General features: G+C 39.2%; 1 protein-coding gene across 4 annotated transcripts in view; it reads left to right on the top strand.

Moving 5' to 3' along the window:
- The window catches only part of CAMSAP2 (calmodulin regulated spectrin associated protein family member 2), a gene marked incomplete at both ends in the record, with an annotated part of 109,627 nt that overhangs the window by 76,539 nt on the left and 15,246 nt on the right, over window positions 1-17,842 (top strand). For 2 of the 4 annotated variants that reach the window (XM_080698347.1, XM_080698346.1), the window contains 5 exons: window positions 6,211-6,304; window positions 8,443-8,527; window positions 12,860-12,894; window positions 14,304-14,373; window positions 14,705-16,904. In XM_080698347.1, coding sequence (XP_080554473.1) covers window positions 6,211-6,304; window positions 8,443-8,527; window positions 12,860-12,894; window positions 14,304-14,373; window positions 14,705-16,904 — 2,484 coding nt within the window. Of the gene's footprint in view, window positions 1-6,210; window positions 6,305-8,442; window positions 8,528-12,814; window positions 12,895-14,303; window positions 14,374-14,704; window positions 16,905-17,842 lie in introns of all 4 variants that reach the window. The other 2 variants (XM_080698345.1, XM_080698344.1) reach the window with 1 other exon arrangement.

The following is a 17,842-nucleotide window of genomic DNA, read 5'->3' as shown; positions in this document are numbered from 1 at the left end:
TACATCCCAGCCCCTAGAAGTATTGTTACTGAAGCAGAATGGTCATCAGGCTGCCGGGCGTGGTGGCGCACGCTTGTCATCTCCGCGCTTGGTAAGCTGAGACAGGAGGATCGCACAAGTTCGAAGCCAGCCTCAGCTACTTAGTGAGGCTCTCCGCAACTTAGTGAGACCCTGTTTCTAAATAAAATATATATTTAAAAAAGGTCTGGGAGTATAGCCCGGAGGTAGAAAGCCTCTAGGTTCCACCCCCAGTACCACCAAAAAAAAAAAAAAAAAAAAAAAGAATGGTCATCAGGCATTATTAAGAGTTGTTGGATGTGGTGGCGCATACTTGTGATCCCATACTTGGGAGGCTGAGACAGGAGGATCGCAGGTTCGCAACCAGCCTCAGCAACACGACAAGATCCTGTCCCCAATAGAAAGTAAAATAGGGAGGTAGAATGCCCCTAGGTTCAATTTCCAGCACCACAGGAAGGGAGGGAGGGAGGGAGGGAGGGAAGGGAATAATATAGCGTATGGTACAATGCAATTTATGTATTTTAAGTCCTTTTTCTTTATGCTTTAATGGTGCCAGGGGTTGATCTTAGGACCACTGAGCCACATGCCCAGCCCCAAATCCTTTTTCTGTTCATATAAACTCAAGCACATGTAGTCTACCCTCTGGGTCTGTAGGTTCCATTTTTGTGGAACCAAACACAGATTGAAAATATTTGAAAAAAAATGCAATTATACTGAACATTGTACAGACTTTTTCTTACCATTATTCTCTAAACAGTTCGTTATAACTGTTTACATAGCATTTATATTGTATTAGACATTATACATAATTTATAGCTGGTTTAAAGTATCCTAATGGAGTATGTGCATATGTTATATGCAAACACTCTACCAATCTACGTAAAGGACTAACCATCCATAGACTTTGGTATCTATGGGGCATTCTGGGAGCCATTCCTGGTAGACTCTGAGAACACCTTCATATAGATGCACAGGAAAATGTCTATAGAAGGATCCACACAAAATAACAGTGGTTATTGGCATAACTGACCAATTATTCTATATGCTATATATTTATATTTTGTATAGTGCATAGTGTTTTAATGTGTTGCTGTATCTGGCCTTCTTAACTAAAAGGAGGAATGAAGTTTTTAAATGAAATCAATGTGTCATTCTTGGAATATAGTGACAGATTTCTTGACATTTTATTATCATAAATTCAGAACAATAATCTTCATGAGCTTTAATTGAGAAAATTATTTCTTACTATACTGACATCTTGTGGCCAAACAGTACAGTTGTGAAACAGCTATTTTATGAAGGTTCTTAAAATATCAACTCATTTCCTGTCAACAGATTGGACACTTAAGCAGTGTTTTTTCAAAATATAAAGTCTGTTTTCAGTTCACTGTATAAAAAGAGCAGAACCAGTACCAGTAATTACAAAGTATTTTGGCTTTAGAAAGTATACTGTAAAGATTAGGATAAAGAAAAAACACAAACCACAGCAATCTTATTACTCAGAGATTCCCCTACGTACGTTTGGGTGTTGTGCTGACTGGTTTTGTTGTTGTTGTTACTGTTCGTACATTCACTCACTTGTACTAAATCTGTTCAGTAGGTATTTATGGTGGGGGTGGGTCTGCATCTAGGCACTGTTTTAAACAGGTTTCCTCTTTCTAGACCTTGTAGTCTAATAGGTAAGAGGAGAAACCCTGAGGAATGTGGTGTCAGATTGTTTATGCTAGTGATGAAAAAGGACCCAATCAACCGTCCTTTTGTAGGTCATACTAAGTTGCCCTTTTGTTCCAAGAGTAATAGAAAGGGAGAGAATGGGGTTGTATTAAGAAAAGTTTGTTCAGCCGGGTGTGGTGGCACACACTGTAATCCCAGCATTTGGGAGGCTGAGAGAGGAGGATCACGGTTTGCAGACAGCCTCAGCTACTTAGTGAGGCCCTCGGCAACTTAGTGAGACCCGGTTTCAAAATAAAGAATAGAAAATAGGGAAGGGGTGTAGCTCGGAGGTTGAGTGCCCCTAGGTTCCATCCCCAGACCTGCAAAAAAAAAAGAAAGAAAGAAAAGTTTGTTCTTAATAAGCCAAAGAAAAAGCTGTTGTGTCCCAATCATAACAAAGATAAAGAGAAGTTTGAATCAGAATTGTTACAATGAAGATGGAAAGAATTGAGTAGATTCCAGAAATATTTATGATGTAGGATGTGCAGGCTTTGGTGGTGCGTTGGACATGGGAAGGAGAGAAAGGAGATAGCAGGATGACTCTAAGGCTTTTTCTGATTTACACACTGGAATCAAGGTGCAGTTCAATGAGGTAGGACTGGAACAAGATCAGACATATGGGAAAGATGAATATTTCAATTTTGAACACTAGTGCCTTTGAGATATCCCAAAGAAAATGTTCTGCAGGCCACTGTGTGCGGTCAGTATAGCTGAGAGTCTTCTGGCAGGTAGCCAGGGAGCATGGGCATTAGCAGTGTTTACAGGAGGAGAGATGTAGGAATAGCAAACACTTCTGAGTGCTCAGGTTAGATGAAAACTCTGACTTAGCAATGTATTTAACTCATTGGTTTCTTGAGCCGATGCTGTTTTGGAGTGATGATGTGGTCCAGCACCATACTGGAATGGATCAGGCAGTAGGAGAAATGGGAAGTGTCAGTACTGGCCTGCGCTTGAAGAAGTTTGTGAGAAGGTAGGCAGGTAGGGTGAAGAGAAATGGGAGATGATGAATTCCTAAGTAAGAGTTTTTTTTATTATTTTAATTAATTTATTTTTATTTAGGTGGCATCGGGTGTTCAACTCAAGGACATTCTGCCTCTGAGCTGCATCTCTAGTCCTGTTTAATTTTTTGTTTTGAAACAAGGTCTCCCTAAGTTGCTGAGACTAGATTTAAACCTGTCTGTCTCAGCCTCCCAAATTTTGGGATTACAGATGTGCACCACCATACTCAGCACATTTTATTTTTTAATGGGAAAGAGTTGAGTATATTTAAAAGCCAAGTAGAAAAGTTTCAATTGAAAGGAAAGAAATGTAAGAATGTAAAGTTGGATGTGGTGGCCCTAGCTTCTCAGGAAGCTAAAAGAGGAAGATAAAGATCCCTTAAGTCCCCAGGGAGACCAACCTGGGCAACACAAGTAGGTCCCATCTCAATTTAAAAAAAAAAAAAAAAAAAAAGGTAAAAGTTTTGAGCAGGCAAGCAGGGATGAAATCCAGTGGGTCCAAATCGAAGGATTATAAACCAGCCCTGAAGGTTATAAATATTTTCATTACTATTTTAAGAAAGTCACACATTTTAATTACAGATTCATAGAGTATGTATAAACATCTTATAGTCTGGGAATTTACAGTGAAAACAAATATTGAGATTAAAGTAGGAAGCCTACCAAATTCTGTTCACCCCTGTGCATTATCCTCCATCACACCACAGACTCTTACAACCAAGATAGTAGTTCATGATTCCCTCCCTAGCTGTTTCTCTTGGTCTCCTCCTCTTTATTAAGTGGTACCATCAGTTGCTCAAAGCAAAAACCTAAGAGTCGCCCTTGATTCTTCCCTTTCCTTTACTTCCTCCATTCACAGTAGTCTTAGAACTGTCAGATAAGAGATGAATGCATGAACATACCAGCTTCGATATGAGAAGCAAAACCCAGAGCGCATGGAGGCTGAGGGTGCGTGCGCAGAGCCTTGAGGATTATCCATAACTAACACGGAGAGAAGAAGGCAAGGCTCTGGCACACACCCATATTTCCAGTGAATTTTTTTTATTAGAAAACACATTTTTCTTTATTTTTTGATTCAATGACAAAAAACTTTTTGGGAAGCTTATCTTTAACCTAGACATTTTCTTCCAGATATTACATAAAATATTAATGGTTCAAAGTCCCAAGATGTAGCATTCTATGCAGTGCATATTTCTGTCCTTTTCTATATACACAAAAAGTCAGATTTTAAGAGCAAACTAATCTAATATGGATGTAATTAATTTGAAGAAATTTCCTCTTGAGTTAGGATCCACATATTCTTTCCATATATGAAAATCATAAATAATCTTTGGATTTAGAGCTAATTTTCTGGGATTCACACATGTAACTAATATATATCTTTTGACTGACTTCAAACTTAATTCATTAAGGCAGGGCGTGGTGGCACATGCTTGTAATCTCCATGCTTGGGAGGCTGAGACAGGAGGGTCGCACGGGTTCGAAGCCAGCCTCAGCTACTTAGTGAGGCTCTCAGCAACTTAGTGAGACCCTGTTTCCAAATTTAAAAAAAAAAAAAAAAAAAGGTCTAGGAGTATAGCCCGGAGGTAGAAAGACTCTGGGTAGCCCCAGTACCACACACACAAAAAAGAAACAAACTTAATTCATTAAAACTAGGATAGAGCATATGGATGAAATGATCTTGAGAATATAACAGCAATTTTTTTTTTTTTTTTTTTTTTTGGTGGTACTGGGGTTCCTGGAAGTCCTTCTACCTCCGGGCTGCACTCCCAGACCTATTTTATATTTTTATTTGGAAACAGGGTCTCGTAAGCCAGCGCAGCTGGCTTCAAACTTGCGCGATCCTCCTGTCTCTGCCTCCCAAGCGCGGGGATTACAAGCGTGCGCCACCACACCCGTCTTATAACAGCAAATTTTAAAAATTGAAATCTAGTATGAAATAAGACCTTATGTATCAAATATAATAAATGTGATAGTAAATTTTATTTGGAGTATTTTGCCAAATACCCCAAATTTAAAAGACATTAAGTAACTATGAAGACAGATTTTGTATAGTGATTTTTTAACTTCAATTACCTACAATTAAAATAATTATTGCTATAGCTTTTATGATGTATGCATTTTAAAATATAAGCTTGTATTAGGAATGTGATTTTGAAGACTTGTTTTAAAAATTATTTGCCTTTTTATATTATAATAATATAAGGTGATTGATTTATCTTTATGAACTTGTAAGGTTGGATGGATACATCCAATTATATGAATAGTGGTTTTCAATATTTCAGAATTATTAAGCCGGGAGTGGTGGCGCACGCTTGTAATCCCCGCGCTTGGGAGGCAGAGACCGGAGGATCGCGCAGGTTCGAAGCCAGCCGCGCGCGCTGGCTTAGGAGACCCTGTTTCCAAATAAAAATGTAATAATAGGTCTGGGAGTGTAGCCCAGAGGTAGAAGGGCCTCCAGGAACCCCAGTACCACCAAAAAAATAAATAAATAAATAAATAAATAGAATTATTAAGGCTTAACCATGACCATTTAGAATTTTGGTGCTACTTAGTGCCTAGTTGGTATGGTGTTTAGCTTTATCCATCACATAGATGCACTATTTTAAGCTATGTTCCTAATTACTTTTCAGGGGGGTTGAATAGGACTTATTTAAAAAAATAACTACTCTTCAGAATATTGAAAGATTCCCATAGTTACTTAGTTGTTTCTATTTACTTTGAAAGAAAGTGCCTTATATATTATCTCAATGTTTCACACAGCTAGAGACATTAATGCCTGCTAGATAAATTGGACAACCCTTCTGAACTATAGAACAAATCAGCAAAGAAGTTTTGAATATTTGTAATTCTTACACGAAAGAGCCAATATTTCATTCCTGGCTTAATAGCTATGATAGATATTCTCCAGTCAAGAGTGGAATTTAAACCAAGCCGGGCGTGGTGGCGCACGCTTGTAATCCCCGCGCTTGGGAGGCTGAGACAGGAGGATCGCGCAGGTTCAAAGCTAGCCCCGCGCGCTGGCTTAGGAGACTCTGTTTCCAAATAAAAATGCAAAAATAGGTTTGGGAGTGTAGCCCGGAGGTAGAAGGGCTTCCAGGAACCCCAGTACCACAAAAAAAAAAAAAAAAAAGAGTGGAATTTAAACCTACATTTAAAAAGATAGAACAAGTCCCAGTGTGGTGGCGCTACTTGTAATCCCAAATTCAGGAGGCAGAGACTGGAGGATCGCAGTTCATGGACAGACTCCGCTACTTAGAGAGGCCCTTCACAACTCAGTGAGACCCTGTTTCAGAAATAAAAGACTAAAAAATAGGGCTGGGGGTGTCGCTCAGAGGTACAATGCCCCTGGGTTCCAGCCCCAGTACTGCAAAAAAAAAAAAAAAAAAAAAAACAGATTTTAATTCTACTTGTGATTAATTTGTGGTCAAGTCTCACCTAATTTAGGGTTTCTTTTACTTTTCTTAACTTCCTGCTATAGAGTAATTATTTGGTGTTCATGGCAGAGCTCTTCTGGTGGTTTGAAGTTGTGAAGCCTTCATTTGTACAGCCTCGTGTTGTTCGGCCACAAGGAGGTAACTAATTAATCTTTTTAATTTTTAATGTAGACAAAGGAAAAGTTTTTATAACCTCCCTTGGTTATTCTTTTAGAGGTCATATTATTATTGTTTTAGGTTTCAGTTATTAGCCTGCATAGATTCTAAGTCACTAAATCCTCCATGAGAAACATGATTAAGAGCAGGAGAAAGGAAGGTGGCGGAAGCAGCTCTGAATCTGAGGTTTAATGTGGAACTGTAGCTGTAACTGCCTGCCACTTGCTTCTCTTATCCTTTACTCCTGAATCCCTGGCTTTTATTTTTTGTTGGATTCTTAGGTTTTGACATTTATCTTATCCAGAGTCCACTTTCTTTATGACTTGGCTTTAACATACAACTTAAATTTCCTGTTAAGCCTTTAATTAAAAGATTTATGTATATATGTTTAAACCTCATAGACTTTATTACAATATCATGATGTAGTGAGTGTATATAATAGGGACAAAACTAAGCCAGGCGTGGCAGTGCATGGCTACAATCCCCATACTTACTAGGCGGAAACAAGGGGTATCATGGATTTGGAGCCAGCCTGAGCAAAAGCTGGGCGTCGTAGCACATGCTTGTAATCCCAGTACTTGGGATACTGAGACAGGAGGATCACAGGTTTGCAGCCAGCCTCAGCAACCTGTGAGGCCCTCTGCAAGTTAGTGAGATTCTGATTCAAAATAAAAAATAAACTCAGGCTGGGGGCGTAGCTTAGAGGTACATTGCCCCCTGGATTCAATGCCTAGTACCAAAACAAACAAATAAACAAACAATATTTTCAGGTTTATTTTTACAGGAGAAAAAAGTAATCCTAAATTACCACTAATGAATCATATTTCTTAGTTCTGTCTACAACTAACGGCTGCCCCACTCAACACAAAACCTGCTTGTTGTGCATCCCATCTAATTTAGCAGTTTTCCTTGGCTCCAAATTTTATTACCTAATCACTCGACTTATCTCTACCCCCCCCCAAAAAAAGAATAAATAAGGAAAGAGGAAAAAAAAATAGCCCAGTAGGATGCGAGCTTACTCCGTACTTGAGGCAGCTGGCTTTATGTCAGGGAGAAAATTGTGGAATATACAGTCATTAGTATTTAAGCTGTTTAAAGCAGATTCTGAATATTGAGCCATTAGAAAACTAGAATACCTTTGAAGAAGTTGAGATTCTTTTCTATGGTTATTAAGTATGGTCACCTGTCTTTAGTAATTATCATAACCAATATTTGTATTTTTTTTTACAATTACCATACAATTTTCACTGTATTGTTTTCTATGATTTCATTTGTGAAACGCACTACTCAAAATACCATCAGCTGTTGAATTACATGTCAAAGTCTAAAAGTAAATTGCCCACCCCCATTACTGTGTAGTTATTAAAATGTAAAATACACTCTGCATATATTTATTCGCCAATGAAATTCTGTCTTTAAATACCAGCTACTTCATAAAATATACCTATACCATACCTGAAATTCTATGAAAGAATTTACAAAATTAAGCAAATTTTATTTTGGGTTTTTTTTTGGTGCTGGGGATTGAACCCAGGGGCATTCTGCCTCTGAGCTACATTCTCCATCTCTATTTTTTATCCTTTATTTTGAAATAGGGCCTCACTAAGTAGCTGAGACTCACCTTGAACCTGCGAACCTGCTGTCTCAGCCTCCCAAGTACTGGGATTATAAGTGTGTGCCACCACGCCTGGCTTTACAAGTGATATTTTAAAAATTAAAATACCTCAAGAAGAATTAAAATGAAAATTGGCTCTTTGAAAAAAAATTTTTTCTTGATGCTAGAGATTGAACCCAGGGGATCCTACAAGATATCACCCCAGCCTTTTAGATTTTTACATTAAAACAGGATCTCACTAAGTAGCTGAGGCTAGCCTCAAACCTATAATCCTACAGTCTCATCTTCACAAGTACTTACAGGTTTATGCCACTACATCCAACCTAAAAATTATATATATAAGGTTAAAAAAAAAAGAAATTAAGAAAGCAAGTACTAATAGTAACTAGGAACTAGTAAATAGGAACTAGGGATTAAATTTTAAACACTTATATATTGCCCCAAATTCCTGGAATAATGTTAGAAACATGCTAAACATGTAATTTTGAGGTTTCTTTTATTCTAGCTGAAACTGTGAAAGATATGCCAGTCCTGAATGCCACCAAAAGAAGCATCTTGGACAGTTCCTGTAGCTCTGACCTCGCTTCAAGGTAGATGCCATGTAATTTCACTTTTACTCTCTCTACCTGTTTATGAATGAAATCCAATAATGTCTTATTAAATAGGGCTTTTAAAATTTTGTTTGGACTTTGAACTAAGTTATAATTAGCTTATCACAGTAAAGCCTCTTTTCATTTAAACATAACTGAACTTTACACTGAAAACTATGTACTGTAAGTATATTTATGAAAATATAGTCAAAGATCCTAATAACCAACCTAAAATTAAACTTTTGCTGCATAATTTTTTTATAACTGAGAATTACCTTGGTGTAATTGAGAACTAATTGAAACAGTCTAATAAGTGACTCTTAGGTCTCAGGGGATTTTTTTTTTTTTTTCCAGTACTGGGAATGGAAACCAGGGGCATTTTACCTTCAAGCTACAAACCTAGCCCTATTTTTTATTCTTTTTTTAAACAGAATTGCAAAGGGCCTCACTAAGTAGCTGAGGCTATCAGCAAACGACCGATCCTCCTGTCTCAGCCTCCCAAATGCTGGAATTAAAAGCGTGCTCCACAACGCCTGGCTTGATGGATTCTTAAAAAAAAAAAAAAAAAAAAAAAAACTTTAAAGCAAATTTTCCCACTGTTTTGTTTTCTCTTTATTATAGATATTGGAAGAAAACAATAAAATATTTATTATAAATATTACATCTCCATCTAGTGCTTTAGCCTGTAATACCAGTAACTGAATTGAAAGTGAAATAAAAACTGCCCTACCATTTACTCTCCGTATAATCTGACTGATCCAAGAATGTGAGGGGGACGTTAGTTTGTTAATGATTTTGGCCAGGTGTGGTGTACCCCTGTAATTCCAGTACTTAGGAGGCTGAGGCAGGCAGATTATAGCTTCGAGGCCAGCCTTAGCAACTTAGCAAGACCCTGTTTCAAAATTCAAAACAAAAAGGGCTAGGGGGATAGCTCAGAGGTAGAATGCCCCTGCTGGGTTCAATCCCCAGTACAAAAACAAAAAAGATCTTCAGCAGATCTTCTAAGCAGGTTTTCATTTGTATTTATTAGTTACCTGAATTTTATGTTGACTTTGGACTCCCTAGTCTGATTTTTAAGTTTAAAGTTGATGTGTAGATTTTTAGAAATTCAACAGATCCATTAAAATACATTTTTAAAATTATGAGCAAAAAATTCTTGGCTTAACATAAAATTATAAACTTATTCTGAAGCTGTCACTTCTTGAAACATTTAAGAAGTTTCTCTTTCAAGTACAGGCTAATGAATGCAAAATAAAATGTTTAACTGAACCTTTTTAAATTTTGTATTCTCTTTGTAGGGCTTCTTAATTTTTATGAATGTACTCATGTCTAAGAAACATTTTTTACAATTAAGAAAGCATTACTTTCCTTATCCTCTAGCTTGCTATCAGTTTTCTTACTATTTCCATTAATTTTTTATTTCATAATAATCTCCATGGTTTAGTATAAAGAAATTAAACCATTGTTGGAATAAGAGCTTCTGTGTATTTTTCTCATGGGAGACTCTTCCTGAATACCATTTCCCCAGTTCTTTTCTGGTTGGTAACGCAGTGGCACTTCCTTTCTTAAAAATTGAAAACACTAGCGTTCCAGGTCATCGCTCTTGCACTATTACATCTTTTAATTTTACTTTAAAAGTGGAAAGGCTTGCCACTTTAAGAGTAGATTATCCTATTTTTAGAAACTTGAATGAACCACATTTCTGACATTGAAAAAATTGTTTTCATCTAGGTCTCATGGAAGATTTTCTTCTTTTTTGTCTCAAACAGCTGAGTGTCTTTTTCCTAACAGAAACCTTTTTTGTGGTACTCTGGATTGGACTCAGGGGCATTCCACCCCAGCCCTATTTTACTTTTTGTTTTGAAACTGGGTCTCACTACATTTCTGAGACTATCCTCCAATCTGCGATCCTCCTGGTACAGCCTCCCAAGTACTGGGATTACAAGCATGCACCACCATTCCTGGCAGAGACCTTTTTTACAGTCCATGTGGGTATCTAAACCCTGTTCCTTAGAGATCTATTGTCCACTGTTGTTCAAGGCTCCTACTCATTTTATCATTTCTATATAAGTCTCCACATGGTTCTTTATAGTTCTTCAGCATCATAGAAGCCTTGAGGGAAGGATTTTTCTGCTCTTCCTGGGAATAATGTCATCACATCTACAAATATTATTGTACCTAAATAATGATCTTTTGAGGGGAGGAAAAAAAGACAGGCCAAAAAAAAAAAAAAAAAGACATTTTTTAACAGCTACCTCATATCCTTGGCTACCAGTTTATTTAAGAGTTACACTGAATTTTAAAAAATCCTCTGTGCGGACATAGAAATCTGACCCGTTATAGGTGTTTACAAGATCGTGGCTACTATTTGGAAATATCTTTTACTAACTGGCTTGCTGTGTGTGTTCAGGGTTACTCTCCTGCTGAAGAGCTAAGAGATTAGACTTGGAAGTGACTTGAGAGGGAGAGGTGATAGAAACCAGCCTGCCAGGGAAGCAGTGTCAGCCTCCTCTGACAGTCCTCACAAGTGATGGCGAGGAAAACTGAGAGAAAGTAAGTGTGCAGTTTAGGGGAGAGAGGCCCACAGAACCAGAGAAGCATTTGCTTTGGACAGAGGAGTTCTTCGCTATTGTTGCTTTGAGGAAAGCTCATGAACTAAGCTGTCATTGAGACTTAAGTACAAGATTGGCATTTATCTTTGATTCAAGCCAAACTTGGAGCCAACTTAGAGAAGTCATTCCATCTTGTTCCCAGCTTCTTCTCAGCCTGCAGGAGGTGGCGGCTGCAGTTGTCACCTGACTACAAAAAAGGACAGGGAAGACTTAAAGCTTATAAAGAGGAAAGTAAAGAGAGGAGAGCTTGACTTTGGTGAAGTCAACATTAGGAGGCTATTAGTTCATTAAGCAGAATAGGGTATAATTAAATAACTGGAAAGTGTCATATCTTCATAGGTATTGAGGTCTTCGAGGTACAGCTTACTGTCTTCATAAAACTGTTCGCAGTATTAAGATACAGGTGCATGAGCAGGAAGGCTTCTGGTTTCTTCTGTTATACCTGTAGTTTTCACAGATTTAGATTTGACCAAAATATTTGAAATTGGTGATTTTCATTTAATACATTTTTATTAATTTTTTATTAGTGAGGTGAAAATAATATGCTATATTTTACCTTTTAAGGACATTGAGATGTATATGAAAGCACTTTAAGTTGTGTGAGTAAAAGACATAAAATATATAGATATATATTATAAACGCAGTCATCATTTTATTTATTTTTTTATTTTTTTTTGGTTTCGTTTGGTACTGGGGATTGAACCTAGAACATTCTATCTCAGAACTACACCCCAGCTCTATTTTTTTTTTTTTAGTTTGAAACAACAGGGTCTCACTAAGCTGTAGGGACTTCGCTCGCTAAGTTGCTGAGGCTGGTCTACAACTTATCCTCCTATCTCAGCCTCCCAATTACTGGGAATACAGGCATGTGCCACCACACCACACTCAGCTCTTTTTATAGTTCCTTGTGTATTGTGAACGGTTTTCTTTTTCATCTCCTCCCTCCCTCCCTTCCTCCCTCCCTCCCTCTCTCTCTCTTTCTTTCTCTCGTGTTTGTGTTCATGTGTGATCCAGGGGATCAGACCCACCACTGAACTACATCCCCAACTCATTTTTGTCTTTTTTGAGACGGTCTCATTCAGTTACTGAGCTAGCCTTGGACGTGTGGTCTTCTTGTCTCAGCTTCCCGGGTCAGTGGGATGACTGGTGCTCACCTCCTTGCCCAGCTTCCCGGGTCAGTGGGATGACTGGCACTCACCTTCTTGCCCAGTGGCAGTTTCTTTTGCTGTATATTCAAGTCTACCAGTCTTCACTTCTATTTTTGTTTGTCATCATTTGATTTATTATTTTTTTTATTATTATTATTATTATTATTATTATTATTATTATTATTATTATTTTATGTTTTTTTTTTTTGGTGGTACTGGGGTTCCTGGAAGCCCGTCTACCTTTGGGCTACACTCCCAGACCTATTTTTAATTTTTTTTTATTTGGAAACAGGATCTCTTAAGCCAGCGCGGCTGGCTTCGAACCTGCGTGATCCTCCTGCCTCCACCTCCCAAGTGTGGGGATTACAAGCATGCGCCACCACGCCCGGCTTCATCATTTGATTTAAACAGTAGATTATGTTTTTTATATTTAGAATGTAGGACCTGAGATGATAGTATTATTACTAATCTTAGCTATTTTGTTTAAGACCTAAAATGTCACGTCTTGAATGTATTCTGTATTGCAGTGGGGAAGGAGCTACATTTACACAGTCTCATCATTTGCCTTCTAGATACTCACGTCCCCAAGGCCCTTCTTCAGCCTCAGGTAATGTATTTCAAAAAGCCTAGGGAAATGCTATTTTAGGTAGGTAATCAAAGAAATGATTGGAAATAATCTTTTTATGTAAATTATTATTTATAAATATAATTAAAGGGTTGTTTATTTCTCTATGTTTTTCTTTCTGTGTCTATAGTGCTGAGGACCAAACCCAGGGTCCACACATCAGATGCTAGGCAAAGCACTCTGACTGAATTACATTCCAGCCCCTACGCTTGTTTTTCTTAATAAAATGAAATTCTAGCCCGGTATGGTGGTTGCACACTTGTAATCCCAGTACTTGGGAGGCTGAGACAGGAGTATCACAGGTTCACAGCCAGCCTCAACTGCTTAGTGAGGCCCCTCTACAACTTAATGAGACCCTGTTTCAAAATGAAAATTTTAAAAAATTGGGGAGGGGGTATGGCTCAGATTTGGAATGCCCCTAGTTAGGTTCAATCCCCGCAACCTCCCCACCCCTGCCAAAATAAGAGTAAAAATTAGGCTAGAAGTGTAGCTCTGAGGTAGAATGCCCCTGGGTTCAATTTCCCAGTATCACAAAACAACAACAACAAAAACGGGTGTGGTGGTGCACGCTTGTAATCCTAGGATTTGGGAGGCTTAGACAGGAAGATCGTGGTTTGCAGCCAGCCTCAGCTACTTAGTAAGGCCCTGTGCAACTCAGTGAGACCCTGTTTCAAAATACAGAATAAAAAATAGAGCTGGAGGTGTAGATCAGAGGTAGAATGTCCCATGGTTCCATCCCCAGTACTGCAAAAAAGAAAACGAAAAAAGAAAGAAATTATCCGTATGTATGGCGGGGGGGGGGGGCTTAAACCTAGGCATTCTACCTTTGAGCCACAGACCCCCAGCCCCTGTTTTATTTTATTATGAAATAGTGTTTCACTAAACTGCAGAGGGCCTCTCTAATTTGCTGAAGATGGTCACCAGTCTGCTCTCCTCTTATTGCAGCCTCCCAAGTACTGAGATTACAGAGTTGTGCCATGGGGCCTCGTGTATGCTGATGGCGTGTTCCACTGAGCTTCATCTCCAGGGGTTTCTTGCTTTTCTCTTATGGATGCTTGAGAATCCTACTATGTGTGTGGTGGGGGTACTGGGGATGGAACCCAAAGGCATTCTACCTCCAAGTTATACCACCAGCCCTATTTTTTATTATTTATTTTGAAACAGGCTCTCACTAAGTTGCAGAGGGCCTCACTAAGTTGGCTGAGGCTGGCCACTAACCTGTGATCCTCCATCTCAACGTTCCAAATTCTGGGATTACAAGCAAGTGCCTCCACACCTGGCTTCTTACTTACTTTTTAGTAGCACTATTAATGAATCCTCAAGTATGTGAAATCTGTTAAAATGCTTTGTTGAAATTGTGATTTCAGTAGCTTTTTCTTTTCCACTTGAAGGAGGAATTAGAAGGTCTTCATCCATGTCTTATGTTGACGGCTTCATAGGAACATGGCCCAAAGAGAAAAGGTAAACAGAATTAATCTTGGGATATTGACATTATCAGCAAATAGCAATTTTATCTGTCTCTGTCTCTTCTGTAACTAGCCAGATTGGCAAATCTAGACTTTGAGTTAATGTCTACATTTGAAAAGGGAAGCATAGGAGATGCTAGAGAGGTGGAAGGGGCTGAGTTTGAAAGGTAGCTAAATGCCCTTAACTTTTCTTGAACTGTGTGCTCATTAGAAATGGGGAGAGAAAGGAAATATAATTTCCAAATAATTGTTGTTTCGTAATAGTTTGAAAATCATTTATTTTGGGGGATCATTTAAGAATCTCCTCTTCATTTTTTTTCTTTTAGATCATCAGTACATGGCGTTTCATTTGATATTTCTTTTGACAAAGAAGACAGTATACAGAGACCCACTCCAAGCCGAGGAATTACTCGTTCTATTAGTAATGAAGGCCTCACTCTGAGCAACAGTCGCGTGCCTAAACACATTCGGAAGAATTTGTCCTTCAAGCCGGTAAATGGAGAAGAAGAGTCAGAAGGCATCGAGGAAGAGCTTAATGTAGACGCTCACGGTGACTTTAAATCTTACATGCCCCTTAATACAAATGAACTGAATTCTAACGAGAGTCCTCATTACAGGCTTCCAAATGGGGCTTTACAAAACAGAGCACTTCTAGATGAGTTTGGCAATCAGATCGAGACGCCAAGCATTGAAGAAGCATTGCAGATCATTCATGATACTGAAAAATCTCCCCATACACCGCGGCCGGACCAAATTGCTAATGGCTTCTTTCTTCATAGCCAGGAGATGAGCATCCTAAATTCAAATATCAAGCTAAGCCAGTCTAGTCCCGATAACATGACTGATACAAAAGGTGCCTTGAGTCCCATAACGGACACTACTGAAGTAGACACTGGAATTCATGTTCCTTCAGAAGACATTCCTGAAACTATGGATGAAGACTCTTCTTTGAGAGATTATACTGTAAGCCTGGACTCTGACATGGATGATGCATCTAAATTTCTTCAGGATTATGATATCAGAACCAGCAATCCCAGAGAAGCTTTGAGTCCTTGTCCAAGTACTGTAAGTACCAAGTCTCAGCCGGGTAGCAGTGCTTCTTCTAGTTCCGGAGTCAAAATGACCAGCTTTGCTGAGCAGAAGTTCAGGAAGCTGAATCATACTGATGGGAAGAGCAGCGGCAGCAGCTCTCAGAAGACGACGCCAGAGGGCTCTGAACTTAATATTCCTCATGTTGTCGCTTGGGCACAGATTCCAGAAGAGACAGGCCTTCCGCAAGGACGGGACACCACACAGCTGTTGGCGTCTGAGATGGTGCATCTTAGGATGAAACTAGAGGAAAAGAGGCGTGCTATAGAAGCCCAGAAAAAGAAAATGGAAGCGGCTTTTACTAAACAGAGGCAGAAAATGGGAAGAACAGCATTCCTTACAGTAGTGAAGAAGAAAGGGGAGGGGATTTCCCCTCTTCGGGAGGAAGCAGCTGGTGCAGAAGATGAGAAGATATATACTGATAGAGCAAAAGAAAAGGAATCTCAAAAGGCTGAGGGCCAAAGGAGCAAGTCTCTGGCAGATATCAAAGAAAGCATGGAGAATCCTCAGGCCAAATGGCTAAAGTCTCCAACCACACCTGTTGACCCTGAAAAGCAGTGGAACCTGGCAAGCCCCTCAGAAGAGACCTTGAATGAAGGAGAGATACTGGAGTATACAAAATCCATTGAGAAATTAAATTCATCCTTGCATTTTCTACAACAAGAAATGCAGCGCTTGTCCCTCCAGCAGGAGATGTTAATGCAGATGAGGGAGCAGCAGTCCTGGGTGATTTCACCTCCACAGCCCTCTCCACAGAAACATACGCGAGATTTTAAACCTAGGCAGACAGGCTCGCCATCCCCCATTGCACCATTCTCCTCAGACTCCCCTCGTCCTGCTCATCCATCTCCACAGTCTTCTAATAGGAAAAGCGCTTCTTTTTCGGTTAAGAATCAAAGGACTCCTAGGCCAAATGACTTAAAAATAACACCTTTGAACAGGACCTTGACGCCCCCTCGGTCTGTAGATAGTCTTCCTCGGCTAAGGAGGTTTTCGCCAAGTCAGGTTCCCATTCAGACGAGGTCATTTGTATGTTTTGGGGATGATGGGGAGCCTCAGCTAAAGGAGCCCAAAACTAAGGAGGAGGTCAGAAAGGAGGAAATAGAATCCAAAGGGACTGTGGAACCACATGGGCATACTCTTGAAGAAAAGGGGCTCAAACCTATCGAGTCCACAGTTTCAGAAGTCCTGTCACAGCCTGTCACAGAAACTGTGTGTCTCACACCAAATGAGGACCAATTAAATCAACCCACAGGACCACCTCCTAAGCCCATTTTCCCACCCACTGCTCCTAAAAACGTTAATCTGATTGAAGTTTCCCTCTCGGATTTGAAACCTCCTGAAAAGGCTGATGTATCTGTTGAAAAATATGATGGTGAAAGTGACAAAGAACAATTTGAAGATGACCAGAAAGTGTGCTGTGGGTTCTTTTTTAAGGTAATAGTGATCTGCAGTGTTAGGGCATCTTCACTGGGTTTCTGTGTGTCTGGTTTTTGTTTCGTTTCTTCCCATGCTGCTCTTAACAGCAGTCACTTCTGTTACGAGTCTGCCATTAATCATAAAATATATTTTGGCACACCTTTTTAAGATAATATTCAGGACTACAATAATATTCAGAGTAACTTAAAGCGATATTCTAAAATATATTCAAATCTGTAATAAATAATTGTATTGCATTCATAACCCATATTTAAATATGGTCCCTGTTTTTGCTTTTTTCTCTCTCTCAATTTCACAAAGGCCTATTTATTTATTTAATTAATTTTGGTCCTGGGGATTGAGCCCAGTGACAGTCTGTCTGCCTCTAAGTTATACCCCCCAGCCCATTTTTATTTTTTTGTTTGGAAACACGGTCTTATTAGGTTGCTGAGGCTGGTCTTGAACCTGCGATCCTCTGTGTCAGCACGTACCACCACACCTGCCACTAAAACCTTTTTCGTGTGTGTTTATGTGGCACTGAGGCTTGAACTCAAAGGTATTTTACCCATCCCTATTTTACTATTTTATTCTTATTTGGAAATAGGGTCTTGCTAGGTTGATGAGAATTTCACTACTTGCTGAGACTGTCCTCAAACCTGTGATCCTCCTGTCCTAGCTTCCCAAGTACTGGAATTGACAGGTGCACACCACCACACCAGATTCTACAAAAGCTTTTTTTTTTTTTTTTTTTTTAAAGTACTGGGGATGCAACACAGGGGCATTCTACCTCCAAGCTATACTCCCAGCCCTATTTTTTATTCATTTTGAAACAAGGTCTCACTAAGTAGCTGAGGCCAGCTGAGAACCCACAGTCCTCTTGTCTCAGCCTCCCAAGTACTGAGATTACAAGTGTGTATCACCACACTGGGCTACAAAAAGCTTTTCAGATCTTTTCA

This window comes from Muscardinus avellanarius (genome assembly GCF_963383645.1).
Source record: "Muscardinus avellanarius genome assembly, chromosome: 7".
Taxonomy (NCBI): Eukaryota; Metazoa; Chordata; class Mammalia; order Rodentia; family Gliridae; genus Muscardinus; species Muscardinus avellanarius.
Note: the sequence above shows the minus strand (reverse complement) of the source record. Positions and strands in the feature narration are given on the sequence as shown.